The sequence below is a fragment of the Crinia signifera genome, chromosome 4 (assembly GCF_055691185.1).
Source record: "Crinia signifera chromosome 4, ASM5569118v1, whole genome shotgun sequence".
In the NCBI taxonomy this organism is placed as follows: Eukaryota; Metazoa; Chordata; class Amphibia; order Anura; family Myobatrachidae; genus Crinia; species Crinia signifera.
Window position 1 is genome coordinate 191,653,232 of NC_139220.1, and position 19,343 is coordinate 191,672,574.

General features: G+C 44.9%; 1 protein-coding gene across 4 annotated transcripts in view; it reads left to right on the forward strand.

The window, feature by feature from the left end:
- The first annotated feature begins 1,100 nt into the window (after window positions 1-1,100).
- AHCYL2 (adenosylhomocysteinase like 2) overlaps window positions 1,101-19,343 on the forward strand; it is a 97,880-nt gene continuing 79,637 nt past the window's right edge. For 2 of the 4 annotated variants that reach the window (XM_083183283.1, XM_083183285.1), the window contains exon 1: window positions 1,101-1,556. In XM_083183283.1, coding sequence (XP_083039409.1) covers window positions 1,266-1,556 — 291 coding nt within the window. In that variant the 5' untranslated portion in view covers window positions 1,101-1,265. The remainder of the gene's footprint in view (window positions 1,557-19,343) is intronic. The other 2 variants (XM_083183284.1, XM_083183286.1) reach the window with 1 other exon arrangement.

Below are 19,343 nucleotides of genomic sequence, written 5' to 3' on the forward strand. Positions count from 1 at the left end.
AAAACACCCGTTTTCGGGGGTTAACCGCAAATATTATGTATCCCCCTAATGCAGTGGTAGCCAACCCTAGCCCTCGAGAGCTACCAACAGTTCACATTTTCCAGACAACTTAGCTGCTGCACAGCTGCACTCATTAATCACTGACACATTTTAAAAGATACACAGATGGAGCTAATTAGCTCACTTGTGATTCTGTGAGGAGACCTGCAAAACATGCACTGTTGGTAGCTCTCGAGGACTAGGGTTGGCTACCCCAGGCCTAATGTATCACAGGGGACTGCAGCAGGAATCTCTGATCCCTGCTGCGATCCCCCCAGCAGCGCCGCTGTCTGCATCCCCCATAGGTTTCTATGGGGGATGCGAAGCTGCCCGATACATCGGGCAGCCTGGCTTCGCATCCCTGGGCTATCGCCACTCTGGGATGGCGAGAGCCCATTGTAGCCTATGGCTACACATCGCACTGCACGAGAGGCAGTGCGGTCAGCAAGGTAGCGGTCAGCGCGTAACCGCACATGCGCAGACCCCCTGGCTTCCGGCTCCGGGCATCGCAGGGACGGGTTCCTTTCGGAGCCCTATCCCTGCGCACAGCAGGTAATACATTCGGGCGAAATGGGCGGTAATATTCCGCCCAGATCGCATTGTAAATGCGATCAATGATAAATGGGGCCCTCTGTGAGGAGACCTGCAAAACATGCACTGCGTGGGGTAATAAGGACTGAGTTCCCTGACCACTGCACTAATCACTTCAAGCCTTGCACCATTTTAAAAGAGCCGTGCTACTGTTGTGCACAAAATACCACAGGGCCTCTAGATAATTGTTTCATGTGCGCTATTGCTAATAAAGAGAGTTGAAAGTGAATGTATCCTCCCAAGCTCATCTGTAGTCTTCACGTCTCAGCGCAAAGCATGCTGGTCAGCGTAGTGAAATGAAACAGCCAAGTCCGAACTGAAAAAGATTTGGAACTACGCATCCCGGCATGCCTTGCGAGGAGACGCGTAGAAAGCGAAGCATTTTGGGCTTTGTAGTCTGGCGCAGGCAAGTTGCTCAGATCCATGCGATGAGTGAGACTACGTTTCCCATGATGCACGGCGGCGGAGGAGGCGGCAGGCCGGCCGGTGGGGGCGTGCTAGCGGCTGCCGGCAGCGTGCTAGTGTTTGTGTGTGCATCAGCGGAGAGAGGAGATCACTGGCACTGAGAGTATTCGTAGAGAGGAGCCGGAGAACAGCTGAAGCCCTAGTCGTCGTCTTGTCGGTTTGTTCTCGCTATGTCCGTGCAGGTCGTATCCGCAAAGATGGCAGAGGTAGAGCTGAAGGAGGCAGCCAGGGAGAGGCCGCCTGAGGGAGCCGCCACCGTAGCTGCCGTCGCTTCCAGTGTCGCTATCCTGGCCACCGAGCCCGACGACAGCCACGGGGCGCCCCTTCTTAGCCAGCCCATGAAGGGGGTCCCGGCTTCGGCCATGAAGAGGAGTGACCCGGCACAGCGCCCGCGGGACGGTGTAGAGTGTGTGGGCAGTTCGGAGGGGGCGGTCAGCGAGGCCCCTCGCACGGTTAAGAAGGTAATGTTCCTCGGGTCACACTGTGACGTGTTTGTGTCTTATACCCCTGACGCCCGGTATGTGTCCCCGGCAGCAGCGGCCCAACAACCCCCCCAGTTATGCCATGACGTCACCTGACCTGTCTTCACTGGTCCTCGGGTGTCAGTCACCCGAACTATTCTCATCATCTCTGATATTCTTCCTTGACACCCACTCCGGGAGCGCCTTGTTACCCGTTTTTCCTCTCACACCCTATTGTCGTTACCGTGCCACATCGGCCTCAGCTGCATAAGCTCGAGGATGGCAGTAGGGGCCTCGTGTCTCTCACCCGCGTTAAACCATAATAAATGAAGTGGTGGGGACTATTTTTCCTCCATCTCTTGGCGAGAGGGTGCGCGCAGTTGCCATGGGGTGATGCGCTCAGGTGTGCGCACTGGCTTGCGCTGGGAGATCACTCCCCGTCCTTCCCTCAGCTTGGTGGTGATTGGTCCTAGGCCAGCTGGGCAATGGCTCGGTATCTCCATCCTGTTCAGTGTGTCACCGTCGCTGCTCTGTGCCGAGGATCGGCGCAGTCATATGGCCATCTTCCCTGCTGTCATCCCAGCTGGGTGACCTTGGGATGTCCTGTTAATCTTCCTTCTGATTAGGGAACATGTTGTAGAACTAAAAGTCTCAGCATGAACAGCTACAGGATATAGGAACAGTAACCACTAATACGTATGCAGGCACTTGAGCAATGTTTGGTTAATACTGTATATGCCCTTTGGGGGGAAGTCGATGGCTTTGTTAATTTATTATGCAACTATTAGGGAGAGAAACAGTAAGAGATGTATGAAACCTGGTAAAGAGATGAGAAGGAACACACCGATTGGCTCTTAACTGCAGTTATACAGGCTGTGCTAGAAAAATGACAGGAGGTTGGTCGATACTTTTAGGTAGATGTATAATTAGGTATTAGGAGGATTACTAGTATCATCGCCTGTCATTATTGGCATTGCCAATGTGCCACTAAAATGTATGAATGGTCAGTGGTGCTGACCCTTCCTATAACAGCTGCACATGTTGCCCCATCACCCCAGCAGGGGCAGCACTGTCCCTGGGCTGCATGGGAGATTGCATGCATGTCCACTTGAGCTAGACAAGAGGTAAAGGGGCCTACACACTGGGATATGTGCTGAGCAGGGCATAAAGTGGTCACGCAGAGGTGGGGGAACTCATTTCTCTATGCCACCTAATTACACCCTCTCCCCCCATGAGGCAGAGACAGGGCCAGTGGTAGGGTATTTGGCATCCGCCTGCAAACTAGAATGCTTTTCTGTGAGAATTACTGTGCAGGGCCAATGTGGAGGCTAAAATGTTCCACCTCACCATTAGAGGTGGTGGAACTCTGTTCCACCCGGTTCCCCCTCACTTTAACCCCTGGTGCTGAGTGGTACGAGAATGCTCAGAAAGATCGCTCAGCATAGAGTGATGTGTCAGCACTGTGTACTGAGCGATCTTTCAGGGCCAGTGTTCTCTGGTGAATGACTGGATCCAGCATGCTGGATATTAATCGCCGGGCATTGCTATGGCCCCTACACATAGAGCGATGTAGGGGCATTTTCTAAGCAATTTAGTGAGAGTGCTTAGAAAATGCCCCTAAATCGCTGTGTGTGTAATGCCCCATAAGACAGTCCATCAGCACTAGACTAATGTACTCTGACATGGCTTGCCAGAGGGGGTGGGTTCTGTTTGACAAATGAGATGTTAAAATATCATCTGCATTGCTTCTGGTAAAGCAAAAATCCCTATAGCAGCATATGTGCCGCTATAATACTTTATCTTTCTGGGATTTAATACATCTGGTTGATTGTTAGTGCCAACCTTTTGTTATTTAGATGCTAATAAGTTTCCAGAATATATGCATCACATTTTTGTAAACTGCATTGTTTTATGATTTGAATAGATCTTGACTGTAGCATGTCTGCATTCTGAAATCGTTGTGGGAAAACAATGATTCTCTGTATTCACTATGTTAGCATTTCACATCAGTTGCTTTGCTAATCATGGACCTTTAGACTGGTGCAGCTGATTTCATTCCCTGCCTGACCAAACTCTGATATGAATAAATGGGCCTACTTATTTGTATGTCTGGTGTTATGTTACTACACTCTGGGCCTGATTCTGGTTCACTCCCAAAAGCATACTCCATGTAATATGTGCAGAGTTATTTTGTTTCTGTGCAGGGTAAATAACTGCTTTATTTTTACACTGCAACATATATTATTTAATTTATTTATTAACAGTTTCTTATATAGCGCACACATATTCTGCAGCGCTTTCACAGAGAGTAATTGAACATTCACATCAGTCCCTGCCCCAGTGGAGCTTACAGTCTACATTCCCTACCACATGTACTCAGACTCTAGGGTTAGTTTGATGGGAGCCAATTAACCTACCAGTATATTTTTGGATTGTGGGAGGAAACCGGAGGAAACCCACGCAAGTACGGGGAGAATATACAAACTACGCACAGTTAGGGCCATGGTGGGAATCAAACCCATGGCCTCAGTGCTGTGAGGCAGTAATGCTAACCATAACACCATCCGTACTACTGTATATTAGTTTGAAGTACAAACCCCACCCAAATCTAACACTCTAAATCCCGTCTGAGTGTGATATGCATAGGAGCCCAAACACAATTGAATCCTGACATTTGTTTGGGCATCTATATCTTCACATTTAGATGGGGGGAAAAAGACACCCCAAAACATTTATTTGGCCCCTTAGCCAATATAAACTCAAAAGTAATTCTATACTATTAAACTGATCATTTCTACATGTGGTGTTAAGTTACCATTGGCCTTGTTTTCAGAAACCTATTGCGCTCTTCAAAGCTTTCTGTTTGCTGCTCATGGCTGAGGATGAAGCGCTGTGGAATATAAAGTAAAGGAAGTTGCTCAATGAATGAATCTGTCTGTGCTCAGTCAGTGATTAGGCTTACACATCCTTGCAAGCTTCACATGAATCCAAATGTCTGCTGTTAAATGCCAGATGCTGCTTCCTGGGGTTATGGGTCTTTTCATCCACCTCTGATTAAAACTGGGGTATGGTCTGACACTGAACGCTGTTCTGGTTTAGCTTTCCTTGATGAATATTGATAGAGTACTAGTTTTTGGGCAGAGCGGCTTTTAAATGAGTTGGCGCGCTATGCATAAATATGACTTATTGCTCACCAAACCAAATGCACCTGTTTCTGGCGACATGTAAATGAGAGTACGCTTAGGTCAGTCGTTTTGGCCAATAGATAGCTGGGGATTGCCATTATTTTGAATGGGTCAATGTTATGGTTTGCTGTCCTTTTTAATATGGTAATCCTATTTTGATTTTATACAGTTTACGTAAATATAACTCTTCCATGCTGCACTTTTTAAGTTAATTGTATCTAGTGGAAGAATTCTGGCAGTAATGAATGACCCTGAAATGGGTACTGATCATGTTTATGGGGGCCACTGCAGGTCCCTCACTCTATAGCCTCAATGTGGATTTCGTCCAGGATACTTCAGAGTGACCAATGTATTTGCTATTTTGTAGATACAGATACTGCTCTACCTCTTATTGGCATGTGTTTCAAAAGTAATGTATACATTAATTTCCACATTTGCCCTTTGCTATATGTGTTCATTTATGTTTATCCATAGTTGCACTGCATACACTTTTTTAATTGAAACACTTATAAGTTTCTTGTGATGTAGACAGTTGGTATTCTTCTCCACCAGAGAGCATTGATATTACATGCAATGCAACAGTACCCGCTGTTAAAATGTAATTTCTAACTTTCCATATGTCACCATGGACACAGGAGATAGTTTGAATGTCGACCATGAGTAAGTAAACTACCATATGGAGACCCAAGAACCAAGTGTCAGTGATGTTGGCGAATGGGAAATACTACTTGCAGCATTTTACGCCCACAAGCAGGAAAACTATAAACATGATGAATTGTTTTGCAGTTGAATGAAACAAATGGTTACTAAGGGGGTTATTCTGATTCACTCGGAAAGGCACAATCACTCTCTAATGGACAAGACCATATGCACTACAGGTGGGGCTGATGTAACATGTGCAGAGAGTTAGGTTTGGGTCTTATTTTGTTTCTGTGCAGGGTAAATACTGTCTGCTTTATTTTTACACTGCAATATAGATATGTTTGAAGTACACCCCCCACCTAAATCTAACTTTGCACATGTTACATCAGCCCCACCTGCAGTGCATATGGTTTTGTCCATTAGAGAGTGATTGTGCCTTTCCCAGTGAATCAGAATAATCCCCAACGCGATCAGGGACTAGGATGGGTGGCAGTATTTATCTGGAGCAATGAGGATGGGTCTGTGAAAGAGCAGGAGGTGGTTGCAAGACACACCTCTGCACCCTCTTACTTGAGACTGCAGAGGGTATGAACAGAAAGGCGTTCTGCCCGAGCAAAGCCGGTCAGTGATCTGGACACAGTGCAAGTCTGCACGCCCTGAATGGGAGAAGTGCTGCTGGGCTGTGCAGTTAGTGATCCTGAGGAAGACTGTGCTCAGGACTGAGTTGCTTGGTCACTGTGGCTAGTAGTGGTTGGGACTCCGTAGGGGGCAGAGCCATAGGTGCAGGACCAACAGGTGGACCCTCTGATATAGTCAGGTACTGGGAGACTATCTTCCAGCAGCCACCCAGTGGGCATTTCTAATTGACCGCCTCAGTTGGGATAATGACAAGAAACGCACAGCTTGCTGTGGTCGCATCTAATGCAACCGCGCTAAGAAAAAGGTAAAGTTGTAGCATTTCACAATTGCCAACATCCTGCTGCCTGCGGACTCTTATTGGAGCTATACGAGGGGGAAAAAAATGTTAATCTGCTTTAAACAATATATTTATTAGTTGATTGTTTCTCTTCAGTACCCCATGGCAAACCTTTAAAACTGGATACCTTCTAAACATGAAACATCTAGGGGTAAAATTGGTAAAGCTTCAAAAATGGAGGTGGGTCATTCCATGTAAATGTCCTTTTCATGTAACTTTTTTTTACCAGTTTTCATGACAAGCTTTGCATCAAAATTAAAGCATATCATGTACCACACAAACATTTACTTTGCACAAAATAATCAAAACACATGCGCCAAAAAAGATTTCATATGGTCTGTTTAGTCAAAATGTAATGTTTGTTACCATGGAATGACCCAGGTTTTGCCCATATGAGCTAATCAGATTATAGCTATCAACCCAACACTGTATACAACACACCAGCCTGTAGTGTTCACTCTAGGAATTTTTTTTTTTTTTTTAGGGCAGTACACTAAAAATCGGGAGGGCACATTTTATATTAGAAATTTACATTAGAAACAAACCAAGCAAAAAAAACTATATATATATTCCCATTAAACATGGTCATACTCTGCTATGCCCATTACATATTCTGTCGTAATGACAATTACACATTATACCACACACCATAATGCCTATTACACATGATGGCATACACAGTAATGCCCATTACACATGATGACATACACCGACAGTTCTCAGTGGCATGTCAGTGCAGTGGGGGCCAGCGTAAGGGAGCACGGTGCCACACACAAAAAGGGCAGGGTATATTTTGAGGTTTTAAAAACGGGCAGGGTGCAGCACCCTGCAAAAGAACCTTAGCGGGAACACTAAGCCTTTACTATCCCCACAACAGAAATTCTAACAACCTTTGCTCCTCCCATCTAGCATCTCTCCCTCACTACTCGAAATAATGAATTGCATCTGAACAGGCTTTATAATGGTGATAATATCCTTGGGTTAAATAATTCATTTATCCATGGCCTTTACCAGTTAAAGCACCTGAAGCTATTTCATTAGCAGAGGGTGTGAGCAGAGATTGTAAATATCACTATGGTCATACTGTCAACATGGTTCAAACTTAAATGGCACCAGGTCCACATCCTCAAACTGTTGACAGGTTCACAGTGAATATAAAATGTTGCCATTGTTATGTTGATAGTCAGAAAACGAGTTAGGCACTAGGGGGAAGGTTAGGATTTCGGGGAGCCATTTTAACTGATGCTTGAAACGGAACCGGTCATCATGTGACCGCCAGAACTCTGAAGATGATGCTGGCACTTTTGGCTGTTGGTACACATTTATACAGGTTCAAAATTGTAAAATATAGAAAGGGGAAAAGCCCTGGCAGACAGTAGTTTTCAATAAAAAAGAAGTGTATGTATATCTATCTACCATAATTGTTTTATATGGTGCCACGAGGCCTTCCCAACACCTGAGAAGACTTGAGCTCTGTACACATGGGGCAATATGCTCGTTGAGCGATTATCGTTCAGCGAGCATATCGCCCGGTGTCCTGTTTTCATCAGCTACCAGCGATGGTTCCTGATAAAAATGAGACACTGCTGGTGGAAGCTGCTGGTTGCAGGAGCATGCTCCAGTGACCATTGCTGGGTGGTCAGGGGAGCTCCTGGCAACATTCGCCCCATTCACGCGGCGATATTGGTTAGACTCTCCCCATGTGTACCGGGCTTTAGATAAATGGAAAAAAAAAATTAGTTACAAATCTAAAAAACACTATTTTGGCTATTTAGGCAAAATTGACCTACATTTTCACTCACCTCCCTTGCATAGTGTGTGTGCACTCTGTGTTGTGTTGCACTAGGCAAACATTGAAAAAAAGGCCCCCATCCACTAGTCAAATTTGGCTTGTTTTCTTCAGATCTGGCAGACCGATCTGTAGAAAAAAGGGCTCTCTCAGATCAGATGTGCGGCTTGAGTCTCAAATGCATCTGATGACAAAAAAAAATAATCTTATGTGCTACAAAGATCCATCTGATCTGAAGCGGTCAGGTGTTTTAACATAGAATTGATCACATGTATCCAGGACTTAAGGCCCCCACACACTAGAACGATTGTTCGATTTTCGACCAACCGGCTGATTATTGCCGATTATCGGTAACAATCGGACGATAGGTCGGAAATCGGACAAAAAATCTTTCTAGTGTGTGGGGACCTTTAAAGTGGTCATGCAGATGTGTTGGAACTAATTTCTCTATGCCACCTAATTACCCCCCCCCCTCCCCTTCCCCCATTAGATAAAGACAGTGCCAGTGGTAGGGTTTTTGGCATCCCACTGCAAACTAGAATGCTTTTCTGTAAGAATTACTGTGCCAATGTGGAAGTTAAAATGTTCCACCTCACCATTAGAGGTGGTGGAACTCTGTTCCACCCTGTTCCCCCTCACTTAAACCCCTGGATGTATCTGAAGTGGATTGAATGAAAATTTGCCCAGGTTCAGATCAGATTCCTGGGAGAGATCAAGGGAATCTACAGCTTCAGATATGTCTGCTGGTTGGTTATATCCATTCTATCACATACTTGCCTATATTACCAGAATAGCTGGAAGGCTCCTGAAAATTTGGTCCGCTTCCCGGCCCCCCTCAAGCTCCAGCTTTTCCCTGGAAATGATGTAGACAGTCTCCTCTACTAGCTTTTCCCAGAGTGTAGAAACAAAATGTTGTCAAGTATGTTCTTAATACATTTATCTGCAAATTCACATTTAGCACGTAACTGCTGCTGTACATGTCTCCTGCTATACTGCACATGTGTGGCCTACACTTTGCATTCCACAAGCCAAATTACATTACAGATTGAAAGCTCAAAATTGTGTGACAGATCTCAATGGGAGCATAACTTACTCAGCTTGGTATTTGTCAGTAGTTATTGTGGAAGGTCCATACACTGTAATGGTTAATAAAAATATTAAAGTATGCAGTGCTAGGTTAATTGCTCCCCAACATGCTATGCTTTTCTAGTTCAGTAATATGGAACCTTTTGGCTCCCAGCTGTTGAACTACACATCCCAGCAGGCCATACTACAGTTTTGTTATGTGTAGTCTGACAACAGCTGGCAAGTTTTATGCCACTGCAGGTGAACTATTGCTATCAAGTGTTCAAGAAGGCCTGTTCTATTCCCCATTTGTCTTAGGATTGGTACTGGCAAGGACTGAAATAGTCATGTACTGCACTTGGTTAACCAAACACAATGACCTTTATGCTCTGCCGGAGATTGTCTGATTCTAATTAAATGCACAGCACATTTATAATAAAACCTGAAAGGCAAACTGAGTAGCACTGCATTTTACCAAAGCCTTTCTATTTTGGTGCTGATTGGGTTTAGCTATATCCTGCTGCTGTTTTATTACTGTCCTGCTTTTGTTCTAGATACAACAATTTTAGGTCCAAGTCAAGTCTTGCTGGACTTTGTTAATTGGTCATTTTTATAATTTTCTAAATTATGGCAGAATGTAATATGGGTACACACCATATGATTTTCATTAACGCTATGCACAAGAGCAATATAGTCAGTGACTGTTTGGCAGGGGTCCTGGCGACGTTAACGTTAACTTTCAGTGTTTACCAGCGGTTCCTTTTTGCAACAGGTTTTTTTTTTTTTTGTAGCAGGCATTTAAAATGGAAATGCACAAGCATTTACAAGGCACTAACAATTATTTATTTACACCTACTCACAACAACATAATATTCAACGTAGTGGTTTTATATGCAGTGAGGAACATGATTGCTTGTGGTATGTTTATTGAGTTATTTGGGTATAAAGAGCGTTATATATGTGTTCTAGAATGATATTGCAGTTATGTTTGGTTGGTTGATAACTGAATTTATCAGAAAAGCTGCAGAGATTATACACTATTATATTAAAAAGCTTCTCCAAGTGCAGACCTCCTAAGAGGTCTTTCTAGCAGCTAGAGGATGGGGGCGGAGAGAGCATTTGACGAAATGACTATAACCTTGGCAACCACTGCAGGATAAAGGCAGAAAGCATGATCTTTCTACAGTGCTTTTCTGCATTCATTTCTTTACCATGTGATGGATACGTAAGACATTTAAACACTCCTCACTGTATTTCAAAAGTATGGAGCTGTAATTTAATCCATTGTGACTAACCTCTTTGAAAAAATAAATAAAATAAATGTTGTTGAAGTCCTGAAATGTATTGTGTTTGTAATCTACATTATATACCCTTTTATCTAATAGCAAGATACTAAAGCTTTATAAGCTTAATTTAAAAATGTAAATAGCTGTTAAAAGGTAATCCTACCCACAGACACCTGCTTTCACATCTTTTGGAAAGGGGAAATCTGCCAGGTGTAAATTGGTTAGTTTTGTTGACCATGTACAGAGGTGTCCAGACCCGTTGTTGTCACGAAGCATGCGCTTTGCTCTATTTGCAGGTGCTGGGCGTTCACTGTAAATGGGCTGTGTGGGAAGACCGGTACGATATAGCACAGCATAGTACACATCACGGCAGCGATATGACTTGTTGCTATATGCAGGAGTGGACCTATCTGTTGCTTTAAATTTCCTATACATTGAGGAGCCATAGCCAATGATGAGATCAGCTTGGCCATGCAAAGAAAGCTGATTTTCAAGCATCGCATCATTCAGTACAAGTACTAATCCATACTCCAGATATGTGATATTCAATGCTATAAAGATAAAAACACTTTATGCTTTCAATAAAGCATTAGTTAAAAAAATAAAAATAAAGTTTGCATTAACATTTATTACTTTTGTATTACATTTTGAGGCTTACTGGTTTTCCCTTGCCTTTGTTTGGGGGGCACCTTTTACCATGGGGTTAATGAGGGATTGAGGAGCCAGCACTTCATGAGGTAACTCTTTTAGGGGTTAGCGTCCCTCCCCTCCAGCTCCTTCCTCATTTTTGCACTTAATGCTGGAAGCAGTAGGTTCCTATTGAGTTAGCTGACCCCCAGGAGGTTTTTTTTTTTTTGGGCCCTGTAACTTCTAGCTCAGAGTACTCTCCTCCTTACCTGGAGCCACCTGTCTGGCAGTAAGGAGCTTCACTTAGAGAGTGGAGATCTGGTGGCTGGAGTTCATCAATGGGTCACTGTGTAGGGGCACTCATAGAGAGGGGCATTAACCAAAGGATGGCTGAAACATCGGCACATCAAGACAACAGAGCGGGCAAGCAGCAGGTTAGCGGGCTGCCGCTTCCTGCTGTGATTGACTTTTTACATTGGCCAAGGAAAGCTTATTTATCTTATGCTTTGGCACTCATTCCCTGGTAATAGACATGAATGTAATTGAACATTATTGATAACTTTCTTTTTCCTGCCCAAACAAGACCACTGCGGTTACTTGGTAGGAACATAAATCTCAGGTTAGGGCACTTCGGTCTCTACCTTTTATTGGTTGTATATACGAGATGGATAATTTTTGGCTTTTTCTTTTTCAACCGATCACAGATTTTTTTTTTTTTTTTTAAGGGGAACAGGTTAGAGGGGAGGAGCTTATATATCCCTAAGGGTAAACTCATCAAAGTTGTAGAAAAAGATAACTGTAAGTAGCATATATATGTATGTATATATGATCTCCTGCATTTCTGCAGTTGTCTGCTTACTGTCTGAAGCGGGATGCGGTCAATTTACCTACAATCAAAATCCTGATGGTCAAAATACCGACTTGTACATGCTTTACCATCCCAGTGGACATGGAGGGGGAATATAGTAGTGTGCCGAGCGCAGTGAGGCACCGTGCCTGAAGCACCTATGTCAACATACAGACTCCAAAAATATGAAAAACTTGTCTATATTTTAAATGTCGTTATTTTGACCATGTTGGTGTTTTGACAGTCTGTCAATTGCTGTTGGTATTTTGACCGTTGGTATTTTGATAGTAGGTAAATCATACCGAACATATAGAAGCACCTCCCTTCTACCAAAGGAGTGAGAGAACATGAATGTTTGTTCAGTGTAAGAACGCCAGCTATTTCATGTGCATTGTTCTTCGCTAGGATTATACTGCATGTGATTTTCATTTATTTATAAGGTAGTTGTCTGTGCTGCAAATAGCATTGCGTTATATACATTTTTCAAGAGTTTTCAATAGTCTTGATACTATACGCAGTTAAAAAATGTTTAAGAAAATGAACTGCTTCCTTATGTACAATAAAATTCATATTAATATAGGGCTATGTTGACATTGTTCCCACTTGGATGCGGGTAGAGAAAAGATGTGCGGGCACTGGTACTGTTCATTTTAAATCGGGGACACGGTCATCACTTTCGGGGGCAGGCCCAGTACTAATGTCAATATTCAATTATCTCTGATCAATGATCGGAGGTAATTGTCTCACTGCAGGGCTATTCTATTAGCCCTGATAAGGCAGCACATGCCGTGGCTTATCTGGGATTTCGTTTTGCCTGCCTCCGGCGAGACTACCCCAACACATTCTGCTCACTGTGATTATATATTGTATGCATGTGCCCAACATCTCTTAACTCAGTGGTGATTGGTAACATCAAATTTTCTCACCCGTGGGAAACTGTGGCCTGTGAAGGCACAGAGCAGCACCCTGCCAAAGCAGCCTAGAGTGATCCCTAGGTTGATATAGGCACTTGCAGGTAGCTCAAAGAATGCCTCACTTACAGCAAACTACATACAGTAGTATGTACAACATAACCTCCAGAAGCATTTATATCTAATTGCATCCCATCAGGACCATTTAGTAATCTGATGGGACTGTCAGGCTATGGAATTCTATCCTTATGTATCCCTCCTGTTATCCCTATAGATTGTAAACTTGCGAGCAGGGCCCTCATAACTCCATGTCTGTTTGTATCTTACCAGTTTGTTTCATCACTGTTTCAAAGTGTAAAGCGCTACGGAATATGCTGCGCTATATAAAACTGTAAATAAATACAGTGTAAAGGTGCCCATACACGGTGTGCGATCACTGTATGTGTTTTGGTCTAGATAGTATCACATCACACCCAAATCTCATGCGATATGTGTGCAATGCAAACAGGGCCTAGTTCAAAAAGTATGTGCAGCAAATCCTTTTAAAACTGTGATGGAATGTGCATGGGAGCGCGAATCGCACCTGCAAAGCACACCGTGTATGGGTAACTTAAGGCCTTTTTTACACTAGCTGCGATTGACCGGCATGACAAACTCCCAGACAGGTTTTTGCTATCTCGAGGTTGTAATGAATACTACAGCTGATCGGGTCCTTTCATATGACTTGGCCACCATGTAGCAGCAGAATCTATCTGCTGAAAAGGCAAGGCAAGCGGCCAGGCCATGCTATCATTGAAGTTCAGTGAGCTACAGTAGGTGCCTTTCACGCACATCCGTGTTTAGATTGGACAGTCCTGTTGTAACTATCTCCTGATACCCAACTTGACATTGCCGCTAATCCCTGCACCCATATTCACACAGCATGCAGTCACTGACCAGTCTACATAAAGCAGCAGGAAGAATTCATTTTAGAAGCATAGAAGAAATATATTTTGATATTAAGATGCTTATTAACTTAGAGTTTAGAATTGTGTTGTTTGAAATGCTGCTGCTTTTGCCCCCTTAATTCTACGTCTTTAGCACAACATTTGATCCGGCAAAAAGCCTGACAGCGTTTGTCGGCTTTTTACCGTCTGGTCAGAACTGGTGTATGTGAAATAGCCCTAACATTCTGATGTGCTGTGTCTATGCATTCAGCCATTCACGTGACGGAGATGGTTTGGATTTTGTTGATTCATTCTAAATGCAAGAGGTGTAGACATCCTAGTGAAAATTAAATCCAAACTCTGGTCGACACATGAAAAGATCAACATGACTGTTTTTTTCATGATTTTTGCACACTGATTTCATCCACGTTGACTACAATAGGGAACTGATCATGGTGAGTGAAGCGGTATATTAATTCTGGGCCAGGTGCTAAAATGTACAAATGGACACAGTCATGTCAGGGTGTTTTTTTTGTGTTGACCCGTTTGCCATGACTACCTTTTGAGGTAGACCTAGCCCTTGTCATCATATTTTAGGTCAACCCTATGATCCACTCCTGTGAAGTGTCTACACAGTCTGCTAAATAACCTCTATACTGCAATACATTATATATCCTGGTCAGTGACCTGGGTGTGGCACAGGGTTCCGACAGTCGGTATCCCGACAGTCATTAGTCTGACGTAGGGATCCCGACTGCCCGGACTCAGACAGCGTGGTGAGCGCAACAAAGCCCCTTGCAGGCTCTCTGTGCTCGCCACCTATTCTATTCTCCCCCGTGAGGGAGAATAGCGTATGGCCGTCAGGAACCCATGCGTCAGTATTTTAACAGTCGGGATCCTGACTGGCACCCAGTGACCTAGCCTGTAGGAATTTGAATGATCACCTATAATTCATTGTATAGTCAATGAAAGTTACACATTAAATTTCTTTAGGGACATTTTGCCTTTAAATAGTGCATGATGCCAATATAGCAAATAAAGTTAACTTGCTAGTCACAGTTATAACCCTACTTTATGGTGTTCTGATAAAAAACAAGCAGATAAGATATTGACCTTAATGTTGTTAGCACTTTAGTCTTGGTCTCCATAAACCTCTCAACTGACTCTAGTTTCTATAAATTATATTTAAAATTCCATTGTCTCAAAACTAATCAATATTTAGTCATGAACTATGGTGATAAAAATTTACTGATAATGGTAACCTTTCAGTCTGGCATTCTAAGTATTCAGCTTAAGCCCCTCCCACAGATCATTAAGGGCAATGCTTTTATGGTATCTGTAATGCTGCCCATGCACTTATACGATGGGACATTGCGATGTGATGTCCCATCGCATCAAGTGGTGCCTAGTGCAGCACCATCTGTGATGGACATCTGGTGCTGTGGGGTACTACCTGGCTGGTGACCGGAGCTGTCAGGCGGCGGGACGCAGCAGCGGCTGCATATGACTGAAATACAGGACGGCCCTCTGATTGGCCGAGGCCACTGAGACTGAGAGCTCTCTCAGACAATCGGCGGCCTCACATTCAGATGGCCGCTGAGAGATCGCTCTCAGCCAATCAGAGGGCCGTCCAGTTTTTGAAATCATCTGCTGCCGCCTGAACGCTCCACCGCTCCGGTACCCAGCTCCCTCTAAACTAAAGAGGTTTTTGTTCTGAATATATCCAGCTGTACTATAATCTACAAATTAGCTTTCCAGGCGATGAAGCACGAGCGCGCAGCAGCGCTCATCGCCGGGGCATATACACTGGGCGACTTCGAAGTGAAAGTCGCTCAAACAGCATGTTTGAGCAGCTTTCAGCTCAAAGCCGTCCAGTGTGTATGGCCCGGCAATGAGCGCTGCTGCGCGCTCCCGCCTCATCGCCGGGAAAGCCATTCATCTTTTTATACCAGCAGATGAGCAGCTTTGAGGACGGGCCCACCCTCTCCGTCGGTGCCGGGCAGAGGGAAAGCCGTTCAATGTGTATGCACTGAGCGGCTTTCCCCCCAGTGATTAATGAGATCATCGCTGTCCATACAGGCTGGGCATAGTCACCCAGTGTGTATGGACCTTTACAGCTACACTTGTATTATACTAACCTGTTTTTTCGGTGTTACAATGTTTTTGATTTGAAATTCATTTTCTTGGTCTTTTTCTTGGGTGAACTGGCTTGTATGCAGAAGCTGTCCTTTGCAAATACAACACTGCTGTCTGTTCTGTACCGTCTGTTTCCTGCCTAGGACTTCGCCTGAACAAGAGCTTGGCAATTATTGTGTGGGCTGAATAATCAATGTTGGAGCCCTGCATCAGGACAACTGATTCATGAAGGTTTTTTTACTTGACTGCATGGTGTGCTGTATGAAGACTCTGTAAAGGATGGGTTAACTGGCAGACTGGAAGAAAGCATTCTATTCAAAGAGCGGTTTGCGTGATTTACTCTTATTAGACTTATTTTTAAAAAGGGCCTGTCTTATTTATCTATGAGATAACAGCTGAGCAATTGGACTGTACACCTGTCCTTACAATATATAGCAAAAATATGGGGTGACATTTAATAGGATGCGATTTTTAGTCAATTTTAATTTCGTCCATTATGGCACTTTTTAAAATTGCATTTTTTTGCAGCGAATTCACATATATAATGAGGTTCGTATTTCGGGTGCGATAATGTGCTAATTTTAGTCATGAAAATGTGCGAATTTGTGTTTAAAGAAAAAAAAAATGGTGTGAGGTCACCTATAACCAGCCCCGGGCCCATTGAGCCGGACCTGTTTCCAAAAATACGGTGGACAAATAGCATAGGGGTCCCCTGTATTTCTGAAACCAGCCCAAGACTCTTGGACCTGTCCTGGTTCCAAAAATAAAATACTGGGGACAATAAATCTGGGGGTCACTTGTATTTTGAAACCAGCACCGGCTCCCAACAGCCCGCAGTGTCATGCCACAGCCGGGGGACGCTTTTTACATAAGGTCCCCCAGCCGTGGCTGGTCAGCCTTGGACGGGGTAACTGGAGGAGTGGGGACTCTCTCCCTCTCTTCTCAGGGCTGAAGACTGGGGCTCTCACCGGCGTCCGTGGCCAGTGGACACCGGCCTGATAGGGTTAAGTCACACATTCCTAACATTGCTTTATGCAGGTGACCTAAAAGTGACAGCAGACCACCCCAGGCTTCACCCGTCCAGGGCTGAAGCCCGGGGCTGTCACCGGCGTCCATGGCCAGTGGACGCCAGCCTGTTAAATCACACATTCCTAACATTGCTTAATGCAGGTGAACTACAAGTGCCAGCAGACCTCCCCCGCATGCTGAGACTTGTGGTTCTGCAAGGCCCAGTGACAGCCCCGGGCTTCAGCCCTGGACTGGTGGGACCCCTTTATTGGAGGGTCCCTACTCCTCCAGGTACCCCGTCCAAGGCTGACCAGCCACGATGCTCATGTTTCGGCTGGGGGACCTTATGTAAAGTGTCCCCCGGCTGTGGCATGACACCGCTGGTGGCATGAAATCGTCTCTATTTTATCACATGTAAAAAAACCCGGGGGGGGGGGGGGGGGGGGCTACAGAGCAGGGCTGCTGGTGGGAGCAGGGGGGGCTGGGGTCGCTGCAGGGAACACAGGCGGCATAGAGCCGGGCAGAGTGAGCTGGGAGCTGTCAGTGCTAGAAAAAAAAGCCTATACAATGAATGGGCAGCCTGTGATTGGCTGAGCGCTCTCTCAGCCAATTGCTGACTGGCTGCTCAGCCAATTGCCGCCCATTCATTGTATGGGCATTTTTTATTTTATTTAGTACTGACAGCTCCCGGCTCCCCCTGCCCGGCTCTATGCCGCCTGTGTCCCCAGCCCCCCCTGATCCCTCCACCTCCGCGCCGCCCCACTAGGTCCCAAGTCGGGTGGTCGGACGTGCAGCAGGTCCGACCACCCGATGCAGATCCGATGCGCACGGGACCGCGCATCGGATCTGAGGGGACATCAAAACTAGACGATTTTGGTCCGATTTCGGCCAGATCCGACTGATCTGGCCGAAATATGACCAAAATCGGCTAGTGTATGGGGGCCTTATGTTGCGCAGGAGAATGCTGGCTCACCCCGCTGTCAGTGCGGGGTGAGCTGACTCTGCAGAAGGGAGGACAGCGCTGCACCCTGGTGCGGTAAGTATGTTGGGGTGTGTGTGTGTGTAATAAAGTTATACTTTTCTGTGTGTTTTAATTTAACATTCTTTTTACAGGTGGACTAAAAGTCCCAGCAGGCCCATTAATGACCCGCATGCTGGGACTTGTGGTTCTCCAAGTCCCAGCATGCAGGGGAGGTCTGCTGTCACTTTTAGTTCACCTGCATAAAGCAATGTTAGGAATGTGTGATTTAACCGTATCAGGACGGTGTCCGCTGGCCACGGACGCCGGTGAGAGCCCCGGGCTTCAGCCCTGAGAAGAGAGCGAGAGAGTCCCCACTCCAAGGCTGACCAGCCACGGTGCTCATGTTTCGGCCGGGGGACCTTATGTAAAAAGTGTCCCCCGGCTGTGGCATGACACCGGGGGCTGTTGGAACCCGGGGCTGGTTTCAAAATACGGGGGACCCCAAGATTATTTGGCCCCCAGATTTTTGGAACCAGGACCGGCCCAAGAGTCCGGGCTGGTTTCAGAAATATGGGGGACCCCTATGTTTTTTTTTTTTTTTTTTTTTCCTGTATTTTTTGGAACCAGGTCCAGCTCAATGAGCCCGTGGCTGGTTATGCTCAAGAGGGGGGACCACACGCCATTTATTTTTTCATTTTTTTTTAATAAAAACACTTTTTTTTTAATAAAAACACTTTTTTTTTTTTTTTTTTTTTACACAGGACCATGCACAGATCGCAATGATCTGTGCAGGGTTCTGGCCAATTCGCCTCTCAGAACATGGTCTACATATGTGGCGAATTTTAGACACTTTCCCGTTTTTGCATCTCATTAAATATGCGAATTGTGTACTTTTCAATGTGAAAACATCTGGATGCGAGTTCCGACGTGACTAAAAATTGCACTTTCAGAATGTGCGATTATGCGGCAAAATCAGCATTTTTTGCTGTTTTTCTGCATCTCATTAATGACTTACTCGAAGTCATTACTGGCGAAGAGAAACATGCGCATTGGCGACCATGCACAGACCAAAAACGACGGGGACTAATTCAGACCTGTGCGTAAAGTTAGTTTAGGAGCCAAACCGCTTCTTCAGTTACTCATTTCTGACATCACATTTTCTTCCCTCCCTGGTAGATTGCTTGGTGGTTTCATTGCGTTAAAATGACTGCCACAGAGTATTGTAGAGGAAAGTACAGATTATACTATGTTGTTTTATTAGACGTATTCCGTATCTGTTCATGTTTACCATCCTCTTGTTTTGTAATCGTATAATTGTTTTTAAGCAACCAGGATGGAAAGACGGACACTAGAGAGCCCCACTACCAGTCTCCAAGTAATCTACAGTTGCGTTTAGCCCATTGTAATAACTGGCACTAGAAAAAAGGA